Source organism: Cricetulus griseus (genome assembly GCF_003668045.3).
Source record: "Cricetulus griseus strain 17A/GY chromosome 1 unlocalized genomic scaffold, alternate assembly CriGri-PICRH-1.0 chr1_1, whole genome shotgun sequence".
Lineage (NCBI taxonomy): Eukaryota > Metazoa > Chordata > Mammalia > Rodentia > Cricetidae > Cricetulus > Cricetulus griseus.
The window spans coordinates 156,733,674-156,751,048 of NW_023276807.1; the positions used below are offsets into that span (position 1 = coordinate 156,733,674).

The window sequence follows — 17,375 nt, forward strand, 5'->3', positions numbered from 1 at the left end:
TGTGTTGTGTGAGCCCACTGATAAGCTGGCTCTGCAGTGGAAGCTGCCCACCGGCTTCACACCCAAGCATGTTTGTCTCAAAGTATTCTGTGAAGTCTGAGGATGGGCCGCCCTGTCTCACCTGTCATAGCGGGGGAGGAGAACAAAAAACAGCCACAAGTAAAAACATCCTTACATGGTCCCCGGAGAAGGGGAAAGGGACAAGATCTCCTGAGCAAATTGGAAACATGAGGGGAGGGAAGAGGGAGCTAGGAGAAGGAGAAGGGGAGAAGAGGAGGAGTGAGGAGGACATGAGGGAGCAGGAAGTTGGAGTTGGGGGAAGAATAGAGGAGAGCAAGATAAGAGACACCATAATACAGGGAGCCATTGTAGGTTTAAAGAGAAATCAGGTGCTAGGGAAATGTCTGTAGATCTACAACAATGACACCAACTAACAATCTAAGCAACAGAGGAGAGGCTACCTTAAATGCCCTCTCCTGATAACGAGATTGATGACTGACTTATATGCCATCCTAGAGCCTTCATCCAGCAGCTGGTGGAAGTGGAAGCAGACACCCACAACTAAACACTGCACTGAACTGGAATCCAGTTACAGAGAAGGAAGAGTGATGAGCAAAGGGGTCCATACCAGGCTGATGAAACCCACAGAAACAGCTGACCTGAACAAGGGAGAGCTCTTGGTTCCCAGACTGATACCTAGGAAACCAGCATGGGACTGATCCAGACCCCATGAACATGGGTGTCAGTTAGGAGACCTTGGAAGTCTATGGTGCCTCTTGTAGTAGATCAGTACTTATCCCTAGCATAGGAATAGATTTTGGGAGCCCATCCCATATGGAGGGATACTCCCTGAGCCTAGACACAAGGGGGTGGGCCTAGGTCCTATCCCAAAGGATATGACAGACTCTGATGAGCCCCTATGGAAGGCCTCACCCTCCCTGGGGAGCAAAAAGGGTAAGGAGTTAGTTGGGGGGGGGGAGACAGGGAAGGAGGAGAGGCAGAGGGAACTGGGATTGACATGTAAAATAATCTTATTTCTAATTTAAATGAAAAGTGGAGAGAAAGAAAAAAATCTTGTCTTTGAGGACCCACAGAAGGTGAGCTATTTCCAACAGATGTTAATAATACGTACCCCATAATATTGTGTCTACTGTAACAAAGAGAAACCAGAATCTTGGCCACAGGAAGATTAGTCATAGAGAAAATCTCACTTGAGAACTCTTGAGCTGACTGCCTCAATTTCCCCAATGTTTTTTTGCTGGACATTTGTAAGACCCCACATTGATATTACCGTTCTGTTGTTTGCTCTTTTCCTCGGAAGTCTCACCCAGGAGACACTGCTCTACCCCAGACTGGCTCTACAGGAAACTCCAGCTGGCTGCTTTAAAGTGGCCTCCCTGGCCAGTTACTACTGGATGTTTGGTTCTTGTTTGTTTGGTTGGTTAGTTGGTTAGGTTTTTTTGTTTTGGTCTGGTTTTGGTTTTGGTTTTTCAACTCAGGGTTTCTCTGTAGCTTTGGAGACTGTCCTGAACTCATTCTGTAGCCCAGTCAACCTTGAACTCACAGAGACCCATCTGCCTTTGCCTCCGGAGTACCCTCATCCTATGCTTCCACTCCTCCCAAAACTGTGAGAGAAACTCTGAGAAAAGGTGATGTTCCCCAGTAATAGACCTCTCTTTCATCAAAGGCATAAAGCTACCTCTGCTGTCCTGCTCCCAGCTCACTCACTACACTTGTTAACTACATGAGAGTTGCAGGTGTGCAAACAAAGCAAGCTAAAGAACCCAGTAAGTACCCTTGTGGGTCAACAGAAACAGCCTCACAAGTGTGCTCATCTGCCCTCTGCTCTTTTCTCTCCCACAGCAAGAGCAAAGAAAGCTGTTCTGGATCCAATTGGACAACAATGTGGATCCTTCTTAGGGCCCAAACTTCACTTCTCTGATGCTGTGGTTGCTGGGCACTTGCCCTAGCTACCCCTTTGGAGACTTTAATAATGCTCCAAGAATACTGTTTCTTAGCATTTACTCTCTTAAATACCATGGGTTTTGTTATCATTGTTTAAAACAAGGTTTTTCTCTGTAGCTCACTCAGGCTTGGAATTTACTAAGTGGCCTAAACTGGTCTTGAATTCTTGGCACTCTGTCTACCTTGGCCTCTTGAATGCTGGACTTACAGGTTTAAGATGCCATGCCTGGGAAATGCATTTTATTCATTATAATGAATACAACATTATAATGACATTTTTAATTCAGCCAAGTTCTCATAACCTGTTATCACCTCCTTCCTGTCACTCTGCCGGTGAAAGAATCCTCTCAGGAAACCAGCCAGGCACAGATGTGTCATGTTGTGGTAGTTTGAATAACAGTGGCTTCTATGTGTTCATATACTTGAGTGCTTAATCACCAGGGAGTAGCAGTATTTGAAAGGATTAAAAGGATTAGGAGGTATAGCCTTGTTGGAGGAAATATGTTTCTGGGGGTTAGGCTTTGAGGTTTCAAAAGCCCAGATATCTCTGTCTACAGATCAGTTTAGTTCTCAGCTACTACTCCAATGTCTCCCTGCATGCTGCCATGTTCCCCACAAAGATGACAATGGACTAAACCTCTAAAACTCTAAACAAGCCCCTAGTTAAATGCTTTCTTTTTATGAGAGTTGCCTTAGTCGTGTTGTCTCTTCACAGCAATAGAACAATGACCAAGACACATGGCCATCTTCCAAGCATGTTGGTAACTTAGAAGAAAGTCTACAAAGGAGACTCACTAAGTTATGTTCCCAGTTTTTCATTTTTATTTCAACAGTGACCATAGTGGCCACACGGAATGACACTTTTCTAACCCTGGCCCTTCCCTCACAGGCAGACACAGAGTAGAGAAGAATCATACACTTGAGTCAGAATCTACTGCAGCCTCTTCAAACACCTGGGTCAGGAAACTTCTACATCTCCTCTTCCCTCATGTTTTGCTCCAGGAAGTCAAGCTGTGTGGTGAGGAGCTGTGCTAGGAACTTCCAGATGGTTCCTTTCTGTGGGAGTTTGGATGCGAATGGCCCTAATAGGTTCATATATTTGAATGCTGGGTCCAAAGTTGGTGAAACTGTTTGGGAAGGATTATGAGGTGTAGCTTTGTTGGAGGAGGTGTGTCACTAGGGGTGGGCTTTGAGGTTTCAAAAGCCCACACCATTTCACTTAGCTCTTTCTCTGTCTCAGGCCTGTGGGTCAGATATAAGCTGTCAGCTACTGCTCCAGCACCACCGTCGGAAACTGTAAGCCCGAATAAACAATTTCATCCTTAACAATGGTTCTCAATCTATGGGTCTCGACCCATATGGGGTCAAAAAACACTTTCACTGGGGTCACATATCAGATATTCTGCATATCAGATATTTACATTATGATTCATAACAGTAGCAAAATTACAGTTATGAAGTAACAACAGAAATAATTTTATGGTTGGGGTTCACTACACCATGGGGAACTGTACTAAGGGGTTGAAGCATTAGGAAGGTGGGGTCACCACAACATAAGGAACTGTATTAAGGGATCACAGCATTAGGAAAGTTGAGAACCGCTGTTCTAAAAATTGCTTTGTCTCAGCAGTAGAAAAGGACCCAAGAAACCTTCCTGTACCTCTGAAGAGCCACAGATTCAAGTAAGGAGAAGGCAGTGAGGTGGGGGAGTGTTTGGTACTGCAAGGACAGGGTGACAGTGAGGGAAGGTGAGGTGAGCGATGCTTGCCTGGCATTACAAGCAGCTTCAGGTTAGTGAATGCTATCTGGCATTTCCTTGAGAACTCACTCGAACACCGCACACTGTAGGTCCAGGTGGTTGTGGTCCTCTATGCCCATGTTAATTGCCTGACTCAGGATGCTGGTGACTCACTCACTCTTCCTTTAAAGAGGCCTCGTGTCTAGAGTGGTGTGAGTACTCACGGCAGAAGCCATGGCTCCTGGATTCCTCTTCTGGGTCCTGGTCGGCTGGTCAGTGCTAACTATGGCAGAAGGTAAGAGTTTGGGTTTTTACCTACTGTTTGTGGGTTAAATAATTAATGCCATCTGGAAAGACAAATGTGGCTTCCACAATTACATGTTTCCATACATTGAAAATGTTTATATCTGCTGTCTTCAGCTCATGTGGTTAAATGAGAGTCTGGATTTTCTCATCTGAAGACCTGAATCTGAGTCTCAGCATTTGCTCTATGATTTGAGACACTTGTAACCTCTTTGAACATTACGCGTGAATTTCTCATGTGTAGAGTGGCAATATCAATATGCATTATTGTGGGGTTAAAGAGCACCATTGATTTATATGCAAAAAAACCAAAACCCTCACATTAAAAGCACTACACAAATGCTATTATTGTTATTATGGTTACCAAGCTAACAATGCCAACCTGGAATTACAACACTGTCCGTGAGTTCAATGCCAGTCTAATCTACATGGCAAGTTCTAGGATGGGCAGCCAGGGCTACATAGTGAAACCATGTCCCCAAACAAACAAAAATATCATTTGAGATGTGAAATTTGATCCCTGAATGTGGCAGCCTAGGTTCTAGGTCCTCACTCACACATATGACTACCCAACAGGGTCACACGTGTCCCACATCCCTGTGCCCTCGTCCCCATGGCAGCAGCTGCTCCTATCCTACTTTACATCTGCTTTCTGCAATTCTGCTTCAAGAAGCAGCATTTAAATGCGACTATAACATTTCATTTGTAAGCTTTCTTAAGACATGTTAATTTAAAATAGCAGATCTTTTTCTCTGACATCTTTGGATTGTCATAGCAACTGTACATCACCTACAGTGTGTGCTCCGTTCCCTTCTGTGTTGTGCTGGATATATGTGTAGTATCTTTCCCATCCTCAGAGCCAGGCACTGTCTTTGTCATCTCTGCCTTTACTTCAACACCTGACAAAGAACAAGCTAACTGATGAACCAGCTTCACTCACAACACACTGAAAGAGGCCTAGAAGACATTTTCTGGGCTCTAAATTCTGTATCTTTCAAATAAGGGATTTGACAAAAATAGCCAATTGTCCTCCGAGTCTACAAAGTGAATTAATTTTAATTATATTTTATGAGTCAGTTACCCACAGCACCGATATCTCTGTGGTTAAAGTCTGAAATGTCAAGGGAATTCTAAGACTCCAGGTGCTCTGTAAGGAAAACATGGCATATCTAGACATCAAGCCCCAAGCTTGCCTCTAAAAATCACTACAGTTTACTACAAAACAGCTATTGTCTGCCCAGTTAACCACAGAGCACAGGTAATTATAAAAAGATCTTCTGGTCTTTGCCTTTTTTTTAAAATAAAAAAGTGCTAGTTTTGGGGTATGTTATAAATTTCATGTCTAGACTATAATAATCCCATTTAAAATTGATAGCCAAACTCAAAAACAATATTTTGGCTTTTATTATACAGTACTACAATTTTGAATATAAACTATTATTTAAAACATTCTAAAACAGGAATCGAATGCTCACTGGGTACCACAAAACACTGAAAAAGAACAGCCATTGTCTGCCTAGTCATTTTGTGAATGCACCAAGTATTCACTGATAACACTGTCATCCACAAGTGTCCCAGGTGCCGAGGATATCAGCAATGGCCAACAGAGTCAATAATCCCTGTCTTCATAGAGGTCCTAGACTTATATAACTGTGTAGTTTTAATCCTATCCTCCCCTTAATGCACAGATCGTGTATAACATATAAACAGATAGACCTGAGAACTGGAGCTTGTGCTGTGAAAAATCCTTATATAACATCCACAACTGTAACAGTTAACAGTGATGATAGCTAAACTAAATGTGCACTGTGCAATGGGAAACTTTCAGAACCACGAATATCTTATTTGGATAATCTCACAAGCCCATTGGATAGGCCATATTATTCTTTCCATCTTACAAATAAGGAAAAAGCCTAGGGGTGAGGGGATCTGCCTATAGTCACAGTATTAGAAGCAGAACTTGGGGATTCTGCCTCTAGAACATCACGATGCCCTGCCTCTCCAGCTGTTTTTAATCAACATTCAAATATGTGACCTACTTTGGTCTTATTAAGCTTTCAGGATGCTTAGCTTTGATATCCAGTGCTTTTGCTGACATGTCAGTGTGTAATGTGTGAGAAATATGTGCTAATCATCACAGTATCTCCAATAGGTAGGAACACAGGAATTTTGCAATTATACAAACAGAGATTTGTGGTGATATATTATTTATGATTTATCAAGCTTCAAGCTGAAGGTCAGAAAAGCAAAGTAGCAGGTCACTAGCTCTTACCACCACCCCTGGCTGAATGGACTGATCCTGCTGCCTCTCCTCGGTGTAGCAGGAGAATGAATGCCTGATACTGACCTTGCTCCTGTCTTAAATACCTCTCATGAGTCCTGGGATTAAAGTGTGAGCTCTAATTCTCTTTTAAACTGATTTACTCTAATATATCCCTGGATGGTCTTGAACTCAGAGAGATCCCTCTTCCTCTATCTCCTGAATCCTGGGATTAAAGGTGTATGCCACCATCTACTGATCCCTGTAGCTTGTGGCTGACTTTGCTTTCTGATTCCTCAGGCAAGCTTTAATAAAGCATAAATAATATATCACCACAGAAATTTCTCTCAATCGATTTAGTTTTTCCTCAGGCGCTGACATGGGGCCTTGGATATCTCAGAAATAACAGCATGACTGAGAAGTGTGAGGCTAGTGGGCCAAAGCTGCTATGGAAGTTCTTGCCATCACCCAGCCTTAGGGGAAGACCTCCCTAAGGAGATCTGACTCAGGGACAGGATGAAAGATCTAGGGGAAAGAGGTAGAAAATGGAACTCTCAACATCTGGAACCAAATTTTAAGACTAGGAACATTAAGGCTTTGCTAAAGTAGCATTTGTAGAGTGGAGGACACAGTCACAGTGTAATTGGTCAAATGTGTACATAGTTTACAGCCCTCTTTAACAAAAGATTAACCTAAAAAGCTCATGGCAGATCGCCCAATTTTGTCTCTGAAATGTATCATTAAGTAATCTTGGAGAGGTAGAATTCTTCAAATAGTGACTGGAGTTTTGAAGGCAGTTTGAGGAGAAAACAAAAATAATGATGACAGGAAGTAGATAGAACGAGGTCAAATGGGCGGGGTCAGCAGAGCCAGAGGAAGAAAGCCAGAGGAAGATGGCATCAATTCACATGGGCAATTCTAACTTTGTCACCTGACAGATTCCCAAACCAACTCATAGGGCTCTTATACTTTATTTTTATTAAAGTTTACTTTTATTTTATGTATATGGGTGTTCTGCCTGCATGTATGTCTACATACTACCTGTGTGCCTGGTACACAAGAGGACTAGAAGAGGGCATGTATCCCTGGAACTGGAGTTATACGTGGTTATAAGCCACCGTGTTGCTAGGAAAGAAACCTGGGTCCTCTGGATGAGTGGCCAGTTCTCTTAACCACCAGGCCATTGCTCCAGCCATGGTCCCTTCATTTTAGAACACTTGTGTTTCTAAGTAGTGTGGCCCAATATAATCACCATGTGATTAGTTTGCTGGGAAAACTATCAAAACCTATTTATTCAGTCTTGCCGACTGCCTTGAGTGGGGGATAAAGGCAAGCTGCACCTTGATCTTGGGCCCTTGTGAGTTTCCAGAAGACAACACTAAATTACTGGACATCTCAGCCTGGGAGAAAATCTGTCTATCATGCTCTAGCACCCAATCACCATGGAATTAAATAAGATGATAGGACTGGAGAGATGGCTCAATGGTTAAGAGCACTGACTGCTCTTTCAGAGGACCTGGGTTCGATTCCCAGCACCCACATGGTTTCTCATTGCCATCTGCAATTCCAGCAGTTCTAATTCCTAAGTGACTAGCTAGTGTGTGAGTGTATATCAACAGCCTAATTAGCTATACCCAGGCGTTCACAATTGACATTTCTCAGGATTGTGAATAAAAAAAAAAAAAAGAACTAAGGACTCTCATAGCCAGAGAAGTGCATATAGTGCAACCAAGAAGCTCAAGTCAATTGTCCTGGGGGTGGGGGGCGGTCTTGGTTTTCCAAGACAGGGTTTCTCTGTGTAACAGCTCTGGCTGTTTTGGAACGTGTTTTGTAGACCAGGTTGACCTCAAACTCACCTGCCTCTGCCTCCCGAGTGCTAGGATTAAAGGCATGCACCACCACCACCTGGCTTATCTTCTTAATAGTAAATAAATCCTTTTTTTATTTCACTGAGTTTTCCTTATTTTGTCATAAGCCATATACAAAAAAAATACCCTAAAACCTTAAAAGTACAGCTTCACCACATTTTATACAGGAATACGTGTGTATGTGTGTGTGCGTGCGCGCGCGCACTCATGTTATATGTATCCAAATCTACCAAATAACCTCTGAGATCAAGGTGTAGAACATTGCTAAACATTGGTTAATCCCTCCATGAAACAACACTGTGCTGACCCCTCAACTCAATTCTGATCTGATTTTTAACCATAGCTTCATTTTGCTTACTCTTGAACTTCATATAAATGGACTCTTACAATGTGCACGCTCTTGTGTCTAATTCCCTTTGTTCAACATACATGGATTCATCTGGGTTTCTAGGTGTTATCTGTTCTTCCTTTTCATTCCTGGAGACAGGTTTATCGTGTGAATGCACAATAGCTCGCTATTGATGGGCATTTGGATTGCTTAGGCTGCTATGAACATGCTTGAACTAGTATTTTTGGATAAATACACATTTATTTCTTTTGGATCAGTTCCCCAGATGGAAATGTGGATCACTAGTGTACTCATGCTTTGTTTCCTTGGACCACTGCAGCTCATTTAGTTATGCTTTATAATGTCCCAGTGTTACTCTTCATATCTCTGTCCCACCCTCACCCTGAGGAATCTTAACTTCTCCGCTTCGGTTGCCAGGCCCATTTCCTGACCTACATTTTCATTTCCACAGGACAAGATGTAGTCACCCCTCCTGGTGGCTCACAAGATAATGTGACCCCTACAGACTGCCAGATCTTCACACTCACCCCTCCGCCCCCCACAAGGAAGCCTGCGGTAACAAGAGCCCAACCCAACACAAGGATATTCCCCTGGACGTGGTTTCATTTTCTACCAAGAAGGCCCGGCTTCTACTGGCCTCCTAACAGACCTTTGCTCCTTCCAAACTACAACCCCGGCTTCCAGTTCCATCCTTTCTACCTGCCACAAGGAAGACTTTCTGGGAGATACTTCCTCAGAGGCCAGCTGCAGGGTGGAAGCTCATCTGAGGAGAGCATAGAGAAGTGAGAAGCCCAAACACACTGAAGAATCTGAAAAAGACAATGAAATTGTTTCTCACTCCAGTCTAAAAAAAAAAAAAAAAAAAAATCACTGCATTAGAAGACTAAGCAACCTCAGTGCCATTGACTAGATTCTTTTTGTCAACAATGAAAAGATTGGATTACACATTTTTTGCTTACAAAATCTGGCAGTAACTGATTCATTCTTAACCCACAGGATATTAATGCAAATAAGATATTTAAATGGGCTGTTCCAATAATTTCTACCCATACTTAGACACCAGCAGTATTAATTAACTCCCTCTTCCAAATTAGAGTGAAGGACATTTTAAAGAGACCATGCATGAGCCAAGTGCAGAAATGAATGACACTCTTTTCATACTCATTGGGAAACAGAGAATAAGTGGATCCACAAGAACTTTCAAAGAAATTATGATGCTTAAAGCAAAAAGCCTTCTAGAGAATGTGGCTCTAGGTCATACACGTCAATTGTATACTGAACTAGCAAAGGTAAATTATTTAAACTGCAAAATCTTAACTTTCTTTAACATTACTTATGTGTATTAATTTGATAAATACTTCATTGATTCTCCTGTAATCATCACAGAGACACAGATAAAATGAAAGACTTCCCTTGAAACTTTCACCATGGTTCTAATCAAATGCTTAGTTTTAAGATTACGTGGATATCAGTTAATTCCAACTTGACTATGGGGACCTTGCACTCTCAGGCAAATGACAAACACACCCATGTCTGCTTGACCTCTATAAAGCCCCACCTCTTGCCTGTATCACTCATCTTGCCTGTGTCGTGGGAACCTGGGTTCTGTGCGTGTAGCCAGTGGCTTGCGTGTTCTCAAGAATTATGGGCAAATGATGCTGTCACTGCTGCTAACACAAATGCATGAGAACTCTAGAAGTGGACACCCAGGACAAGAAGACAGGATTGTCACGGTAGCATGTTTCCTCCCTGTGTCAAATGATGACAGGAAAAATGGAGCCATCATGGCAATTAGTGTAAGAACAAATATTTCCTTCAAATTCACAGGCTTAAGTTAAAACCCATATATCCTCCTCAAGAAACTATATTTTGAAATAAACTTTACATGTTCTCTTTACATGTGTGGGAAAAAGAAAAGCAAACCAGAAAAAGACCACCCTTGGGCAAACGTGAAGAAAGATGAAGATTTGGGTTTTAATTCCATTTCTCTTCCTGACCCTTTATGGATGTACTTGGCATGCTCACAATACACCCATTGGCTCAAACCAACCTGGGGCTTGGGGGCGGGGTTTGGGGGAGTTGGAGTTGCTTGTTTTTTTGAGACAGGATTTCTCTTTGTAACAGCCCTGGCTGTCCTGTAACCCGCTTTGTAGGCCAGGCTGACCTCTAACTTCAGAGATCCATCTGCCTCTGCCTCTACCTCCTTCCTGAGTGTTGGTATTAAAGGTGCCATCCTGCCCAACCTGGGTTTTGATTGGGGCTTACTTTCTCCAAACATTAGAACTTTTGCAAGTAAATAATCAACAGTTAGAAAAAAAAAAAAAAACCTGGGGGTGGGGATAGGGCTGAAGAGATGGCTTGCTGCTTTTACAGAGGACTAGGGTTCAATTGCCAGCACCCACATGATGACTAACAACTGTCTGTGGCCAGTCCTTTGGGATATGATACCCACTTCTGGCTTCTATGGGCACTGGGCATGAATTGGTACACATACATACATGCCAGAAAAGCACCCATACACATAAATTTTAAAATATAAATATTCTTTAAAACTCAGAGTTCAATCACCCTTGTAAAAGCCCTCTTTGTAAAAGTCAAGACAAGTCTGTGGGTGGGAGGGTGGCTCAGTAGCAGAGTATCCCCAAGGAATCAAGATCTCCCAAGTGTCAGTGCACATGACAAGGGTTCATTACATACCCTGCATAAAATCAACCATTTAACTTTGGAAACATCTTTCACATGAATTTCCTTCTCTGCTCGGGACATGGAGTGTGTGGTGGTGCTGTCATGAAACACAGAAGTCTGTTCTAACCCTGGTTTAGAGCTCCCCCAGTCTCCATATGACCAGCACTTGCCTCCTTTCCCATCCTCCCCAATTCAGTTTTCTTCAGTGACTTTTTTGAAAACTGGACTGAGGACTTACATTTTGAGACATAAAATAGAAGCTAGTTTGGCTCTCTTCCAAAGTCCTGAGTTCAAATTCCAGCAACCACATAGTGGCTCATGATCATCTGTAATGAGATCTGGTGCCCTCTTCTGGACTGCAGGCATACTTTCAGGCAGAACACTGCATGCATAATAAATAGGTAAAAATCTTTAAAAAAAAATTTTTTTTTTGCTGTGCATTTTTTAAATTGAGAATTTTCCAGTGGATTAATGGCAACTGTATTTGCTAACTACTATCAGGGTTGGGTCTACATTAGGCAAATTAACAGAATCAAGGAAGAAAGCCAAGGCCAGTGTGGATTCTCTTTCCAGTTTCCAGTCATTCTGAGGACTGACTTACACTCTGCCACTGCCTTGCATGTCATACTTGAAAACCATGTTTCCAGTCACTCCTGGGGGTGTTCAAAGCCTTGACAGACTGTTGCTCTCAGAGTAGCCTCCTCAGCATTCCTGTCACTCTGCCTTCAGTCATGTCCCCAGTTTCATTTGTCTTGTACTTAGAGCTCTTGACGGCATCCATCAAGATGTCTTTCCTTTGGGTCACCAACCCACTCCAAAATCATGACATGAAGACTTATTATTAGTTATGAATGCTTGGCTTAGGCTCATTTCTTGCTGTTACTTATTTTAACCCGTTTCTCTTCATCTATGTTTTGCCATGGGCGTTTGTTTTACCTTTCTTTCATTCTGTATGCCCTACTCTGTGTCTGGCTGGTTGGCAGCTGCCTGGCCCTAAACATCTTCTTTGTTCTCTTTTTTGAGTCTAGATTCCTTTTTCTATTTATTCTCTCTTCCCATCTATCCCTCTACTGCCTAACTATTGGCCCTTCAGCTTTTACTTAAACCAATCAGGGCCTTGGGCAGGCAAAGCAACACATCTTTACATCGTTAAACAAATGCAGCATAAACAAATGTAACACATCTTTGCCTAGTTAAAGTAATATTCCACATGTCTACAGCTCTTTATCATCATGTCGACTTTCCCAACCAGCCACTGTTCTACCTTGCTGACCTAGGAGTCCCCATCTACCTAATGGCATCCAAGGAGCCCTGATAATCACAGAGGCCATGAAGAGATCATGACCACCCAGCCTTCTATGTCCCCAGGGTATTTAATAAACCCCTGGAGCTTGGATAAATAGCGTGCTTGCAATGCTGGTTGAGGAAAGCCATTGCACTAGTAGTGGTACCTTCTGGTGCTGCATTACCGTGTTCCCAGGCCATCCCTTTGTCTCAGGAGAATGCCTACACCTTACCACACCCGTGCCTTAACAAAAACAAACACCTACACAGCATTAAGTGCAGTAGAGATGGCTCAATGAGCTAGGTTCCCAGTACCTCTAACTCCAGCTGCAGAGGGTCTGATGCCTCTCACATCCATGGGTACCTCCACACATGTGCACATACCCACACACAGACTCACACACATATACATACACACGGGATTAAATCTAAAATAATAGAAGATGACCTTTTTGGATGCTCGGACAAAAGGGAACAGATACTAGGTCTCATATAAAATTCATTGCAGATTTTAGCGTTCTCCCCCCTAGGGATGGACATGGTTTATGGTGAGTAGGGCTATACTGCCACCTCCTGGACTATGTCCGGCATTCCACAGGGCTAACTGCTGCAGCAATTAAGTCCTTAAATATTCTCTGCCCAGTCAAGCAGCACTGACTCATCCTTCCAGTCCAGAAGTGCTTATTTCTCATCATCATATTTCCTGCCCAAGACCCAATAGAGGGATTGGGCTCTGTCCTCTTTTCTTTCTTCTGACTAGGTTGCATCTCTCAATATTAAGTTTTGGCCCACAACATATTTTAATGCATTCATATTATATAGAGATATTACCTGAATTTGACATTTTCCTTTATGGGGGGAGGGTAGGAAAAACATGTACTGTGAAAAATATCCAATATTCATATCCAAGCACAAATCTGCTTTGATCTCTTCTTTTTCAAGATCTTTCATATATTTAACTCATAAGAATTAAAATAGCCAATAAATATATAGAAGAAAATTTAAAGATTTTAAAACATCTGTAACAGCAACAATAAGCAGGAAAAGCATAAATCAAAGAGAGGTCATTTTCGGCCATCAGATTAGCCAAAATAAAATTTATTAATATTAGCTCTCAAGGACTAGAGAGATGGCTCACTGGCTAAGAACTAACTGTTCTAGAGGACCTGTGTTTGGGGCCCAGCCCCCACATGTCAGCTCACAACCATGTGTAACACCAGTCCCAGGGTATCCAAAACTCCTTCTGACCTCCACAGACACCAGACACATACCTGGTACACAGACATCCATTCAGGCAAAACATCCATACACATAAGATTGAAATAATTTAAAAACTACAACATCCTAATCTAAGAAAAAGTATCTGTTTACCTAGTAAGGGTAAGACTATAATTTGGCACAGTATTTATTTATTTTTTTATTTTTTTATTTTATTAGTTCTAGTTAGGGAACAAGCTTATTTCAAGTCCCTTCTCCCTCTCCCTCCCCTCACCCCCAGCCCTCCTCCCCCAGTCTACCCCCCACCCCATCCACCCACCACTCCCCAGGCAGGGTAGGGCCCTCAACGGGGCTCTGCAAAGTCCACCAAGTCTTCCTATGCTGGTCCTGGGCCCTTCCCCATGTGTCCAGGGCCAGAGTGTAACCCTTCATATGGGATGGGCTCTCAAAGTCCCTTCTTGCACCAGGGAAAAATACTAATCCACCACCAGAGGCTCCCTGGAGTGCAGAGGTCTCCTTATTGACATCCATGTTCAGGGGTCTGGATCAGTCTTGTACAGGCCTCCCGGACAGCATCTGGGGTCGATGTGCTCTCCCTTGTTCAGGTCAACTGTTCCTGTGGGTTTCTCCAACCTGGTACAGACCCCTTCGTTCTTCTTTCCTCCCTCTCTTCAACTAAATTCATGATTTCGGCTCAGTGTATATCTGTGGATGTCTGTCTCTGCTTCCATCAGCCACTGGGTGAGGGCTCTAGGATGGCATAAAGAGAAGTCATCAATCTCATTTTAGGGGAAGGGCTTTTGGGTTATCCTCTCCATCATTGCCTGGATTGTCAGATCGTGTCATCCTTGTAGGTCTCTGGAGATCTCTCTGGTTCCAGATCTCTTCTCGGACCTATAGTGGCTCCCTCTAATATGGTATCTCTCATCCTGCTCTCTTTCCTCTATTCTTCCCCCAACTCAATGTTTCTGCACCTCCATTTCCTCTCCTCTTCTCCTCTTCTCTTGCTCTTATTGTAGCAACTCCTTCCCCCCCTACCCTCATGCCCCCAATTAGTTCGGGAGTTCATGCCACTTCCATTCCTGGGGACCATTTATCCCTTAGAGTCCTTCATGTTTCCTAGTTTCTTTGGTGAAGAGCATTATATACTGGTAATCTTTTGCTCTATGTCTAAAATTCATATATGAGTGAGTACATACCATGTTTGTCTTTTTGTGACTGGGTTACCTCACTCAGGATGGTTTCCTCTAGTTCCATCCATTTGCCTGTGAATTTCAAGATTCCATTGCTTTTTTCTGCTGAGTAGTATAGATGTGCCACATTTTCTCAATCCAGTAGAGAGGCATTTAGGTTGCTTCCAGGTTCTGGCTATTACAAACAATGCTGCTATGAAATGGTTAAACATATGTCCTTGTTGTAAGTACATGCCCTATTTGGGTATATACCCAAGAGGGGAATGGCTGGATCTTGAGGTAGACTGATTCCCATTTTTCTGAGCAACCGCCATACTGATTTCCAGAGTGGTCTTACAAGTTCACACTCCCACCAGCAATGGAGGAGTGTTCCTTTTTCTCCACATCCTCTCCAGCATAGATTGTCATTGGTATTTTTTATTTTAGCCATTCTGACAGGCGTGAGATGGTATCTCAGAGTTGTTTTGAGTTGCATTTCTCTGATGGCCAATGATTTTGAGCACTTTGTTAAGTGTCTTTCAGCCATTTCAGATTCCTCTGTTGAGAATTCCCTATTTAGTTCTGCACCCCACTTTTTAATTTCATTGTTTGGTGTTTTGGTGGCTAGCTTCTTGAGCTCCTTATATATTTTGGAAATCAGTCCTTTGTCAGATGTGGGATCAGTGAAGATCTTTTCCCATTCTGTGGGTGGTCGTTTTATCCTACTGACTGTTTCCTTTGGCACAGTCTTTTTGGAGGACAATTTGGCAGAATAAATTGGAACTAAAAGGATACCTTTTCATTTTGTTCTGTTTTTGATGGTTTGACGTGGATGGTTTCAATATGTAAACCAGGCTGACCTTGAACTCAGAACTCTCCTTCATACCTTCAAATACTGACCTCTGGGGAACACACTTACCTTCACCACTTTGTAGAGGCCATGTAGTTCCATGGATATGTTGCTACTAGCACAACCAGCAGAATCCCAATTCCTTTAATTTCCATTAATTAAGGAAAGAATTTAGCAGAAAATCAGTATTCAGTGAAGCTTTGCTTTAATGATAAAGAAAATATCTCATTTCTTCTTCCTTTAAAGTAGACAAGGATGCAAGTGATACCAGGAGTCTAAGCTCCAAAAGCTCTCATATTACCTATTAAAACTTTTTATTTTATGTGTATGGGTATTTTGCCTACATATATGACTCTATGTCTCTTGTGTGCTGGTACCTGTGGAGGCTAAAAAAGGGCATGCTTTCCCCTGGAACTGGAGTTACAGGAAGCTGTGCAGCAACATGTGGATGCTAGGAACAGAACCCAGGTTAGCTACTCTGGAAGAGTAGCTTAGAGTTCAGAACCATTGAGCCATCTCTCCAGCCCCAAGCTCTTGGTATCTAAATAAATGTTTAATAAATTAATTTCTGCTGTAAATAATTATAGTCATAATTTATGTCAACAAACACCCACTGGCTTTCTTACAAAGTACCTTCTTTAGTGTCCAAGCCAAGGTAGGTCCATATAAAATATGAACACTATCTGTGCTTTCAGTTGCTATTCTTATTACCACTGTAGAAGAGAAGCACGTCAATAAGGTCTGGTTCCTAATCTTGAGGGACAAAGAAGAGTCGGCAAGGTGGTGACACTATGCTATTCCTGTCCTCTGACTGGAGGTGTCGTCCCAGTCAAGGGACAGGAAAGTGTGGTAACTTGAGATACAACGTTTCCATTCTCCTGATTCTATCTCATGTTAACTGACACAGCATTTCTCAGAGTTTTATTTGAACCTTTCTCACTTCTACAAGAAATGATTCTGTGTGCCAAAGTAAAGAATAAAAGAATTAGACAAGGCTCCAAAATGGGGGGCAGGGGAGACGACTTTTCATGAAAAATTATGTAAAATGACTATTTCTGTTTTAAAGAAAGATTGTGGTGAGTAACATATCTGGTGTCCCAAAATCATGTTACTGCTGGGAGACACGTCAGGATTTGCAGGAAGGCATTTCTCAGGAGAGTGTGCTAAGCAGCAGTTATGCTGTGGATTAGTTGTAGCTTCAAGTTATTTTGTGTTTGAAACTAAGAAGAGGGGAAATGGTAATACCAATTAGAAAGAAATATGAGAACGTAACTTTTTAAACAAATAGAAGTGTTAAGGGCTCCTTCTGTCATAAACACACTCAACACAAAACAATATAGAGAAACAGTCTAACTCACTAGACATGCCTAAACCTTTAAAGCAAGCTCTAGTGGGCTCTACTTCCCAGCCCACTTCCTGGTTTCCTGGCCCACTTCTTGGTAGGCTCTACTTCCTGGTCCACTTCCCTGTTGGCGCTATACTTCCTGGTGGAATCTACTTCCTGACCTGTGGTTTGGTTGTATGAGGAGACCTTAAAAACAATTCAACCACATTTTCCAATCTAGTCTGACCAGCAGCTTCATGAAGACTCAGCTGAATACAATACGCTGAGAGGAAAAAGGCAAAAATGGAAGGGAAGTCTGCCATTCCAAACACACAAGGGGTCTCTCCTGGAAGAACCAC

General features: G+C 42.5%; 1 protein-coding gene across 1 annotated transcript; it reads left to right on the top strand.

Annotated features, from left to right (window-relative positions):
- The first annotated feature begins 3,937 nt into the window (after positions 1-3,937).
- Odaph (odontogenesis associated phosphoprotein) lies at positions 3,938-9,269 on the top strand. Its single transcript, XM_027388358.2, has 2 exons — positions 3,938-3,998; positions 8,935-9,269. Exons 1-2 carry the CDS (start codon positions 3,938-3,940, stop codon positions 9,267-9,269), a joined length of 396 nt encoding a protein of 131 aa, XP_027244159.1.
- The last annotated feature ends 8,106 nt before the right edge of the window (positions 9,270-17,375 follow it).

Excerpts from the sequence above, each read along its gene's own strand:
- Odaph (XM_027388358.2), top strand. The coding sequence starts at position 3,938 with ATGGCTCCTGGATTCCTCTTCTGGGTCCTGGTCGGCTGGTCAGTGCTA. Across the intron at positions 3,999-8,934 it reads AGTGCTAACTATGGCAGAAG|GACAAGATGTAGTCACCCCT; the intron begins GTAAGAGTTTGG and ends TCATTTCCACAG.